Source organism: Macaca nemestrina, chromosome 18, assembly GCF_043159975.1.
Source record: "Macaca nemestrina isolate mMacNem1 chromosome 18, mMacNem.hap1, whole genome shotgun sequence".
Taxonomy (NCBI): domain Eukaryota; kingdom Metazoa; phylum Chordata; class Mammalia; order Primates; family Cercopithecidae; genus Macaca; species Macaca nemestrina.
In genome coordinates this window covers 2,849,044-2,859,702 of record NC_092142.1, presented here as the reverse complement: position 1 = coordinate 2,859,702, position 10,659 = coordinate 2,849,044, and the positions used below count along the sequence as shown (strand labels likewise).

General features: G+C 65.4%; 3 protein-coding genes across 6 annotated transcripts in view; 1 reads left to right on the top strand and 2 right to left on the bottom strand.

The window, feature by feature from the left end:
- Positions 1 to 635, bottom strand: part of LOC105485795 (TBC1 domain family member 24) — a 31,614-nt gene extending 30,979 nt beyond the window's left edge. For 3 of the 4 annotated variants that reach the window (XM_011748271.2, XM_071083953.1, XM_011748278.2), the window contains exon 1: positions 505 to 623. The gene's annotated coding sequence lies outside the window, so the exon portion shown is untranslated. Of the gene's footprint in view, positions 1 to 504 lie in introns of all 4 variants that reach the window. The other variant, XM_011748275.2, reaches the window with a different exon arrangement.
- A 576-nt stretch (positions 636 to 1,211) lies between these two features.
- LOC105485797 (netrin 3) lies at positions 1,212 to 4,341 on the bottom strand. Its single transcript, XM_011748280.3, has 6 exons — positions 3,015 to 4,341; positions 2,755 to 2,943; positions 2,511 to 2,660; positions 2,327 to 2,377; positions 2,135 to 2,209; positions 1,212 to 1,918 (listed from the first exon to the last, which is right to left on the bottom strand). Exons 1-6 carry the CDS (start codon positions 3,940 to 3,942, stop codon positions 1,569 to 1,571), a joined length of 1,743 nt encoding a protein of 580 aa, XP_011746582.2. The 5' UTR covers positions 3,943 to 4,341; the 3' UTR covers positions 1,212 to 1,568.
- Positions 4,342 to 4,582: 241 nt separating this feature from the next.
- Positions 4,583 to 7,447, top strand: LOC139359802 (large ribosomal subunit protein eL39-like). Its single transcript, XM_071083948.1, has one exon. It carries the CDS (start codon positions 5,127 to 5,129, stop codon positions 5,280 to 5,282), a length of 156 nt encoding a protein of 51 aa, XP_070940049.1. The 5' UTR covers positions 4,583 to 5,126; the 3' UTR covers positions 5,283 to 7,447.
- Positions 7,448 to 10,659: the final 3,212 nt, after the last annotated feature.

The window sequence follows — 10,659 nt, the reverse complement described above, 5'->3', positions numbered from 1 at the left end:
AGGGCCGGGGGCTAGCGGACCCCCAAGCGGGTGGGCGGTGGGGGCGTGTGTCATCCCTGGGCAGGGCGGGGCGGGGCCCGGGGCTGCTCCAGGTCCACAGGGCAGGACTTATCAGAATCTGTTGCAATCTCACCGAGCCCCGAAGAGGATTTCCGACCCTGCGGAGACGGAAAACGCCCCAAGGAAAGAGTGACACAGTCACCCTTCCCGACGACACCATGCCCCGGGCCGAGTCGCGGGCCAGCGACCGGGCGGGGATCGGGCCTCGCATCCAGGGGGTCCCGCTCCTGCGCCCCCGCCCGTAGGCCAAGCCGCAGCTGCAGCGCCGGGCAGTGCCGGGCTCCGGAGCCCCCAACCAGCGCGTGGCCGGGGATCCCCGCCTCGAATGGGGCCCGCAGCCGGGACCCCACGTTCCCGCCCCCAGCACGCGTCGACTGCGGTGACAGCGGGGACCTGGCCAGGCCACACCGCAGCGCACCCCCCGCACACCCCGAGCGCACCCACCTCCGCGCGCCGCTTTCTCCTCAGCTCGCCGCGCCGGCCTTTCTGCGCACGCGCGCGCTGGGCCCCGCCCCCGCCGAGCTCTCGCCCTGTGCCCGCCCCGGAGCGCCCGCGGGCCTCCGGCCTGCCCGGCTCTGGGCATGCGCGCTGGTGGTCGGCGGCTGCTGCGGCGGAAGCAGGGGCCGGCTGAGGACCGGTCCCGCGCGGAGGGGAGGCGACTGCAGTGCGGTCCCGGGGAGACGAGCCAAGGGGGACGGGGGTCGGCAGGGACTTGCCGAGTGCATCGGGGGCCCGGACAGCTGCCTGTCGGAGTCGCCGCCTGGCCGGGTCACGCGTGGATCTGGAACCGCGTGGGCGCGACGTCCCTTCCCGAGCGGGGGGAGAAGGGCTGGAAGGGGGTTCTGGGACGGGCCCTGAGCTGAAGAGCCGTGGCGCCGAAGGTCAGAGACGCGGCGGAGAGAGGGATGGCCGGACAGAGCCCGCAGACGCGGACACAGGCGGCCAAGAAAGATGCGGGATCCGGCAGCAGACGCCGCGGGGCACCCGAACGTGGACGCCCAGCCTGCAGGGGCCAAGGCCACCGCCCTCGCGGGGCTGCAGAAGGCAGGGGACGCCCTGTCCCCCCATGGGGGTCCAAGGCGCCTGCGGTGGCCACAGTCTTTGGGGAGGTCAGCGCGCTCCCTGGGGGGTCGCTGCACGGGTGGGGGTGTGCATCACAGCGGCCCCGGGGATGATCTGAGATCCCCGAGAGGGCCTGGCATCACGAGGAATTCACAGCCTTCCGGGTATCACAGTGCCCCTGGGACAGGACCGCCAGCCAGGGGGCAGGAGACCATAGGGTCCTCTGGGTGTGCCATATCACCCGCCTCTGTGCGGGGCGGGCTGTCGCTGCGCCGGTCACATCCCCCCGGGGCCAGACGGGAGGTACAGAGGGAGCTGCCGGCGGGGACGGCGGCGGCCTAGGTGGCGACACGCGCGACGCGAGCAAGGACTCCTGGCAGGCGAAGGCACCGGGTGAACGTGCGCCTGGATGTGGGAGCGGCGCCCGCCCTGCCCAGCCCGCGGGCTCAGGCGGCGCTGCAGCGCCCTCGCCGCTCACGCCGCTGCAGCCTCCGCAGGCGCCGCGTCCACGCGTCCCTCCAGGGAAGCACGAGGCTTCCGCGGGCGGCGCTGAGCCCGGGTCCCCGGCCCCCCGCGCCCCCAGCCGCGGCTCCAGGCCCGCCACCCAGCAGGAGGTAGCGGCGGCCAGGGAGTAGGCGCGGGCAGCCGCAGGCTGCATCCCCGGCGGGCACCCACAGCGCGCTGCTCCCGCGCCGAGCGCGCTCCTCTCCGCTCCGGAACACCGCGAGCACGGCCACCGGGAAGCGCGTCCACGCGCCGCGCGCCTCACCGCGCGCGCCCACCGCTACCTGCACCGCTGCGGGGAGAGTGAGAGGGGGTGGGGTCAGGAGGCGGCGGCCTGCCCGGGGTAGAGGGAGGCATGGGGAGGACACCCGGAGGACAGTGCGGGCTGAAGGAGCGGGGCCGCCCCCCGTGGGGGATGGATGGGCCTTGGGGCCCAGCAAGGGTCAAGGCGTTCCAAGAGGAAGCTGGCGGAGGAGGGAAGGTCCGCGGGAGGCCTGAGGGCACCTACCATAGTCCTTCCTGCAGAACTTCTTTAGGCTGATGCGGTAGTTGCCACGGACAGGTTTGCAGTGCAAGTCACAGTCTGGGTAGAGGGTGGGAGGCTGACAGACTCCCATCCCCCCCTTTCCCCACCGTCTCCTCCCAGAGCCCCTTCACCCAAAGTCATGCCCGTCTGGGGCCCTGTCCTGTGTCCACTCACCCTGGGGCTGCACAGGGCTGCTGTCCTCAGTGGGTCCAGGGATAGGGGTCTCTGCAGAGAGGGAGGGAGAATGGCCTGCGATGGAGGAGCAGAGAGATCTGCAGGGCTCAGGGAAAAGACGGGACAACAGCAGGGAGCTTGGGTGGCCTTGGCTTGGGGGCTGAGGCAGGGCAGGGTCACTCACTAACACAGGGCGCCACTGGGGAGCGGCTCTGCTGGAAGCCAGGTGCGCAGCGGTTGCAGGTGAGGCCAGTGACGCCATCCTTGCAGGGACATTGGCCTGTGGTCTGGTTGCAGGTCTTGCCAGCAGCACCAACGGGGTGACAGTCGCAGGCTGAGGAGAGGTGGGAAGGGCCTGGTCAGAAGCCTGTCTGGGGATCTGGGAAGCCAGAGGATGAGGGCCCGCAGGTGGCTGGTGGTGGGCTCACCCCTACAAGCCCGACGGTCACTCAGGGCACGGTCAGGGTCTCGATAGAAGCCCTCCCGGCAGTAGTGGCAGTGGCGGCCAGCGGTGTTGTGTCGGCAGTTGAGACAGACACCCCCGCTGCGGCGGCCGGACAGTCGGTACAGCTCCATGTTGAAGCGGCAGCGGCGGGCATGGCCATTGCAGGAGCAAGCTGCAGGGAGAGATGGGTCAGGGGCAGACTGGTTGGGTCCAAGGTCCCCAGGCCACCCTCCAAGGCCTCACCGAGGCAGGCGTGGGATTCCCGGGCAGTGGCCCGCTGCCATGGCCTGTCGCAGTAGAAGGGCTTGCAGCGGCCGCAGTCAGGGCCCTCGGTGCCATGCCGACAGTCGCAGATCAGGTGGCCCTGTGTGTCCAGCAGGCACCGTGAGGCATGTCCATTGCACTTGCAGCGCCCGCCCACCTGGAGGTCAGTGGCTGCGTAGGAGTAAGGGACGATGGCCTCCATGTCCCTGGGGTCACCCGCCGCGCTAGGCCTTGTGAGCACTACACGGATGTCGGTGGCGGTCACCCAGTCTTGGAGCACTGGGCTGCTGTCCAGGTCCAGGCCTGGGGGGCTGCTGTCCTGCACGCTGAAGGCCAGAAGGCCGCTGCCATCAGGCTGGGCCTGGGGTGCAGGGAAGCACAGGGCCTCAGGCCCTGGGCCAGCTGGGCCATCGGCAGGGGCAGGCAGACGGCCATAGTCCAGGTCACAGTGGGAGGAGAAGAAGCCCAGAGGGGCCCAGCTGCGGCCATGGTCCTGTGACTTGAGCAGGGCTACGGAGGCTGGGGGAGCTGAGCAGAAGCGCAGGCTCACGAAGACCAGCTCGAAAGCCTTGCCCAGGGGCACCGTGAGAGTCACGTTGAGGGGTGCCCGAGGCAGCCACTCTGAGCGCCAGCACAGAGGGCTGGCCGTGCCCCCTGGGGAAGTCAGGAGGGCGGGGGGGTGTGCCCGTCGCGGGTCGGAGGCGTCGCAGGCCCGAGTGGCCGGTCGCCCGCACGTGCTGGACGCCAGCACCTCGCGGCCCAGGGCGGCGTTCACCAGGCCCGGCACGCAGCCCCGGGGCGCGCCCCCCTCATCGTGGCAAGGGTCGGCGGGCGCCGGCGGCCCAGGGCTCAGGGCGGCGAAGAGCGTGCCTGCCGTCAGCAGCAGCCCCCAGGGCCAGCCAGGCATGGCCGGAGCCGCTGCGGGTCAGCCAGCGGCCGGGCCCCAAGACGCTGCCCTCGGGGAGAAGAAGCCCCCTCCGCGGCTCTGCCCACTAGGCCCCGCAATGCCGAGGAACAGGGCCCCCGGGCGGCCTCAGCCCGGCCCAGTGGTGGGAGCAGCGGCGGGCACGCCCCGGGCTCAGCACAGCAGCAGGGATGTTGGCGCGTCCTCCCGCTGGGCCTAGAGCGATGACAGGCGTCGCCCCGGCTCCCGGTGCCTCAGTCCGCGGAGGCCCCACCCGCCGCTCGCACTCACCCACCGAGGGCCGGGCGGAGCAGGTCTCCCGGCCTCCCGGGAAGGACCGTGGGCGGGCGGGGCCTGCGGTGCACGGGCCGCCGCCTCCTCCCGGCTGCAGCGAGGGCGGACGAGCTGTGCCAGGAGGGGGTGGGGGGCGCAGCAGGCGCAAGCCAGGGCCCAGCCGGGGGCGGGGCTGCTCCGGTCGGGAAGGAGGGAGGGGAGGGGAGGGGGCCTCATCGGCAGAGCTGGAATCAGAAGCAGATTCAGACGCGGGCTGGGCCAGCGGGGAAGGGGGCTGGGAGGCCCGGGAGCCAGGGGAGGGGCCGGGGAGCCAGGAATGCGCTGGCGGGAGGGGTCTGGAGGGGGGCAGCTCAGCCTTCGCAGCCCGTGGAGGACCACCCAGCAGGGTCCTGGGCCCACAGCCAGGCCTTTACTGCTCCTGGGGCTGTGCCACGTGCTGGACGGGGGTCTGGGCCACCTCCTCCCTGAAGCCCATCAGGCCGGCGAGACCCGGGTCTGACAGCAGAAGGCCTGGATGCTCCCTGGGTAGGGAAGCCAAGTAACCACCAGTTGAAGGGTCATCCCCAAAGCAGCATCTACTGGAGTAGAAAGAACCCAGGATTGGGTCAGGTCTAATTTTGAATCCAAACTGCTCCATTTCTGGCTGCATAGCTTGGGGTCCTTTTTCCTCATCCGCCAGACGCCTGTTACTCACGAGGCTCTCTGAAGCTGTGGGATTTGATGAACCCGAAGTAGTATCAGGCCCAAGTCTGGAGCTGCACAGACTGGAGTGTCTCCTGTCTGTGTTGAGGAAGGGGGGCACCCCCGTCGGCCTGAGCTGGGCTAAGACATGAGGCCACCCCCTCTTTTCTTTTCTCCACCATCGCGATGTGTTCTTGCCTCTGCTTCTCGCCATGTCTTCTCACAAGACTTTCAGGATTAAGCGATTCCTGGCCAGGAAACAAAAGCAAAATCGTCCCATTCCCCAGTGGATTCAGATGAAAACTGGAAATAAAATCAGGTACAACTCCAAAAGGAGACATTGGAGAAGAACCAAGCTGGGTCTGTAAGGAATTACATGAGATGGCACACATATTTGTGCTGTCTGAAGGTCACAATCACATTACCATATCAAACTGAAAATGTCACCACTATCTGGAGAGTTCGACGTGTTTTCCTCTCTGAATCTATTATGAATGCGTTGGTTGGCTGAGTTCAGTAATAAATATGTGAGGCCTTTCATTTCAAAAAAAAAAAAAAAAAAAAAGACATGAGGCCAGCATCCCCTGCACCAGGCCAGACTCTGATCCCAAAGCTCCCCGGGTCTGCAAGTTTCTAGTTGCATCTCTGCCATGGGCCCAGCTGGCAGAGGACATGGAAGCTGGAGGGTGGGATGGGGTGGCTCCTTGGGGTTCAGGGACTTGGTTAGCTGTTGAGGACCTCTCTGCAGGGGCAGGGAGTAGGGTTTAATCATGGGAAGGGGCTGGTGGCAACCTGGAGCCCACTGCCCCACGTCGCAGCACGTTTGGGCAGGGAAACTGAGGCAGAAGCCCAGCTGGGTGGCCTGGGGACTAGCTGGGGATGGGGCAGCTGTGCCTGGGAGCGACACCACCAAAGAGGGTCCAGGGACAGCTCTGGTCAGAGAAACCTCCTCCCCTCCTACTTTTAGGTCCCTGACAGAGGAGGCCAAGCCTCCCAGGGCGGGGCAGGGAACAAGTTCCATGCAGGGGCATCATCGAGGCCTGAATGTCCCATTTCAGATGGGAGGCCAGGCCTGCAGCTGGTGGAGGGAGCTACGTGGGTGCTACCCTGGACACGGCCAGAGATGATCAAGGACCAAGAGGAAGAGGATGGAGAGGCAGAAGCATCACACTGTTTGGGAGAGGAGGGACAGGAGGACACAGAAGCCTCCCAGGAGAAACTGAAGGACCAGAGGAGGGAGTAGGAGGGCCTGACCATGGAGGGGAGGAACGGGAAGACAGAGTGACAGGGCACCTGGCTTGGCTCCTGGAGCAACTGACACTGGCTGGTGGGCACCTTCTCCTGGCCACACATCTGCGTGTGACAGCCACAGATGCACAGGGATGGGGGCATGGGAGGACTGAGCAGAAAGGGCTGGGGGGCTTTCTCTCTACCACAGGGCCCCTGCCCCTCAGCTCCCTGATAAAGAGAATGGGAATTGTGTTCTTGACAAGGTGAGGGACCTGAATCTGACAGGGCTCATGCTTAGTCAAACTTAGAACCTGAAACTCCCAACCACCCTCTTCAAGGTCCTTCTGGCTCCCAACCCCTACCTCCCGCCACCCCACCCTAAGGGTGGGAGGAACCCTGGGGGAGTATGGGGGCTGAGATCATCATTCTGGGACAGTAGAGAGAAAAGCCCAGGCCTGACAGAGGGGTCCCACTGGCCAGAGACAAGCCTCTGGGGAAACCCAGGCTGTCTCTGGACGTCAGGGCCACTGCCAGAGCAGGGCCACTGCCAGACTGGCCGCCAGCCAGGCTGCAGGAGAGACAGTGGCCAGCATCCTCTTCCACTCTCATCAGAGGGGCCAGCTTTGTCTCCAGCTCAGCTTCCCTGTGAGCCAGGACTGGGGTCTGCAGAACGTCTGGTGGCTTCTGGGGTGAGGGAAAGTAGGTGCCTGGGGCTCAGCCCTGGTGCAATTGTTCATCTGGGTCAGCAGAGGTCGAGGGAGGCCCTGTAGGCCCAGAGGGCCATTGTATCTCCAGCTCCCCAGGCAGGAGGCCGCTGGCCACAGAGCCTCTCCCCAGGAACAGACCTCTGCACACGCTACTCTGCCCCCACCCCCAGCCCTCACAGATGGTGTTTGGAAGTTAGGGAGGGCCTCCCCACAGCCCCCAAGCGGGACTTATTGCTCTCCAGGGACCCAGCCACCTGTCCCAGCCTCTGGCTGGGGCCTCTCCCACCTCCCACCTCTCCACTGGTCCTGCCCCCTCCTGGCACCTTCTGTAACAAAGAAGCTCCGCCTCCCCTCCCCCTACCTGCAACTCAGGCTGCAGTGCTTGGCCTCCCCCACCCCACCCCACCCCTGCCCCTAGAGCGGCAGCTCCAGCTTTGGGACACAGGCTGGGGTGAGGGCATAGAGGGGCTGGACAGTCCCAGGCAGCAGGGAGCTGAGAGTCTTTCCTGTAAGATGCCCATTGATCCAATAATTCCCCGCCCAGCCTAGAACCTGCTGTTTCCCCGCAGACGCCTGCAAGCCACCACTTATTCACCTATTGCACATTTATTGAGCGCCTATTATGCCTCGGGGGGTTTCCAACCGAGCCCCCAAGGCAGACAGCCCAGGAGCGGACACAGCGCTGGCTCCCAGCGGCGAGTGGTGTGGCCGAACCCGCGTCGCGGTGCCCTGCACCCAGCACCCTCGCGCCAGGTCGATCTCCGAGCCGCGCAAACCGCTGCCCAGCCAGGCCGCTCTGCGGTCGCGCCAGCTCTGCGCGCCAAGTCAAAAGCTGAAATGCGACGTTGGACGGAGGAGGGAGGAGAGGGAAAGCAGAAAGGGAGGGAGGGAAACGGCCGGTGGCCTCCTCTGCCCAAAGGGTTCCAGAAGAAACGATTTGGGGATGGGGTATGGGAGGCGGCCTCTGCGACCGCGCTTGGCACTGCGCCCGCCCGGCCGGGGAGAGGTCGGAGGGAGGGGCGACCGGCTCGCGGTGACCTCGATGGGAGGGGGCCTTGCCCGCGGCTCAGGGCGCCCCCGGCTCCCGGCGCCCGGCCCTTCGCCTCCGCCGAGCGCGCCAGCACAGGAAGGCGGCGGTCAGGAGCCCCAGGCCCGCACTGAGCGCGGCCAGCGACGAGCCCTGGGCCAGGTCCAGGCGTGGTCCCCGCAGCGAGAAGGTGATGGCTGGTGGGGGCCACGGCACCGAACGGCAGAATGCAGCGCGGCCACGAGCCCCCTGCGCCGCCGGTGGCTAAGAGCAGGGCGCGCAGGACCCCGGGGGGCTCCGGGTGCACCAGACCCGGCCCAGGTGGCGAGGCGGGCGCAGGCTCGGGCGCGCTCATGCCGCCAACCCGGTGGCCGCGCTCGGTGGGTGGTGTGGACGCCCGCGCAGTCCCAATGGCGTTCCGGGCTCGCCACGTCAGAGCCCATTGGCTCCAGAGGTGGTGACGCCAGCTGGGAGCCCGGGGAGTCAGCAGCCGCCTCTGGGTTTTGGCGGGGAATCGGGGTGGGCGGGCGTCAGTCGGAGGAGGAGACCTGTCTTTCCTGCCCTGGACCCCTGTGTCGGGGCCTCCCCAGGACCCCCACAAAGCTATCTAGGCCGCCTCCCTGCTCCAAGAAACCACTGTCCTCTGGATTGGCCCCGGGATTGGTGGATCATTGAGTCAGTGCATGTCTGGCTCCCATCAGGGCCTGACCAGGGTAGAGGGGGACAGCACCCCTGTCCTCCTGAGGTAAACATCCAGTAGGCATGGGGGATGAGCCAAGTCAGCTAGTGAAATAACGCTGGGTAGAGACCACTTGCTCTGGAAAGCCACACGGGTGTACAGTCCGGGTGTGGTTGGGGCTTCAAGTAAGTCAGCGGCTCCTGCAGATAGAGGCACCTGGGCATAAGCCTGGAGGCAGCAATGGGGTGGCTGGGAGGGGCGAGGCTGGCTGATCTGCACAAGGGGTGTGACCCTGGGGCTGCTGCCAGGCTGCAGGGGCAGGGGGTGGAGCTGCTCTGTCCCTGGAGGTGCCCCCTCAATGCAATGAGGATCATGGTTTTTGGTTTCCTGCCTTGGTCTCTGTCATCTGGTCCCCAGCAGCCCTCAACTCGGGACTCTGGGTCTGAGCATGTTTCTGGCCTTCGGGACTGTCAGGCCCTTTACAAGCAGGACCTACCTGCGATGCTTCATCTGGTTCTCAGTAGACCCAGCTTTCTCCAAGTGCCACCCACCTTCTGTCCTGCTGCCCTGTCCGGGGGGCACCTTGGGGAAGAGGCTGGTAATCTTCCCTGTCGCAGGTACCTGCCCACAGCTGGGCTTGGTGGAGCTCCCGCGCCGTCCACACAGAGCACTTGGCCCCAACTCCCAAATGTTTGGGATGCCTCGGGCCCTCAGTGCAGGTTCGTTTAAAGAACACTATGAGCACTGAACATGGCCAGCACCAGGGCCTTTGCGACCAGCAGTTTGTTTGTTTTTTTTTTTTGAGACAGAGTCTCGCTCTGTCACCCAGGCTGGAGCATAGTGGCACAATCTTGGCTCACTGCAACCTCTGCCTCCCAGGTTCAAGTGATTCTCCTGCCTCAGCCTCCTGAGTAGCTGGGACTGCAGGCACCCGCCACCATGCCCAGCTAATTTTTTTGTTTGTTTTGAGATGGAGTCCCACTCTGTCACCCAGGCTGGAGTATAGTGGCACCATCTTGGCTCACTGCAACCTCTGTCTCCTGGGTTCAAGCGATTCTCCTGCCTCAGCCTCCCAGGTAGCTGGGACCACAGGTACATGCCACCACACCCGGCCAACTGTTTGTATTTTTAGTAGAGACGGGGTTTCACCGTGTTAGCCAGGATGGTCTCGATCTCCTGACCTCATGACCCGTCCACCTCAGCCTCCCAAAGTGCTGGGATTACAGGCATGAGTCACCACACCTGTCCTCTAGTTTTTATATTTTGAATGGAGACAGGGTTTCAACATGTTAGCCAGGCTAGTCATGAACTCCTGACCTCAGGTGATCCGCCTGCCTCATCCTACCAAAGTGCTGGGATTACAGGTGTGAGCCACCGCGCCCGGCCTGTGGCCAGCACTTGAGATGCAACAAGTAATCTCTGCCGGCCCCTAAGGTCATCACCACCATCACCCAGCATGACAGTGGGGACAAACCTGGACAACTGGGGCTGAGTCCTTGAGAATCTTGCCCAGTCCCAGGGCCAAAAACAAGTCATTTTGCAAACCCACCTCTGTGGTTGCAGAGGGCCCAACCCTGACCCCTGCTCTTTCCTGCCTTCATGGGGAAGGGAAGGAGGCTCAGAGGAGGTGAGAGTGGAGTGGCTAAAGGGTGAAGAGGTAAAAGGCCCTTCCTGGTGGAGGCCATGTGAACCGGTGACCCCACAACCGCCCCAGCGACAGCGCCAGGAGGGGGAGCTGGGTGTGGGTACCAGCAGACAGTGGGAAGCAGAGCTGGGGGGCTGTGGCAGAGACAGTGACTGGCCTGTTCTCCAATATGGCCTTGTGGTTTTCGTGTCCTCCAATGAATGAGTAGAGCCTACAGCCTGCAGAGGGTGGGGCTTTCAGCAGTGCTGGGCCCACCTTGAGTGGCCTTGTCCCGTCCTTTATACAGAAGGGATATCGAGACAGGGCCTCGCTCTGTCGCCCAGGCTGGAGCACAGTGGCACAATCATGGCTCACGGCAGGCTCAAAGTCCTAGGCTCGGCCGGGTGCAGTAGCTCATGCCTGTAATCCCAGCAATTTGGGAGGCCGAGGCGGGCGGATCACGATGTCAGGAGTTCAA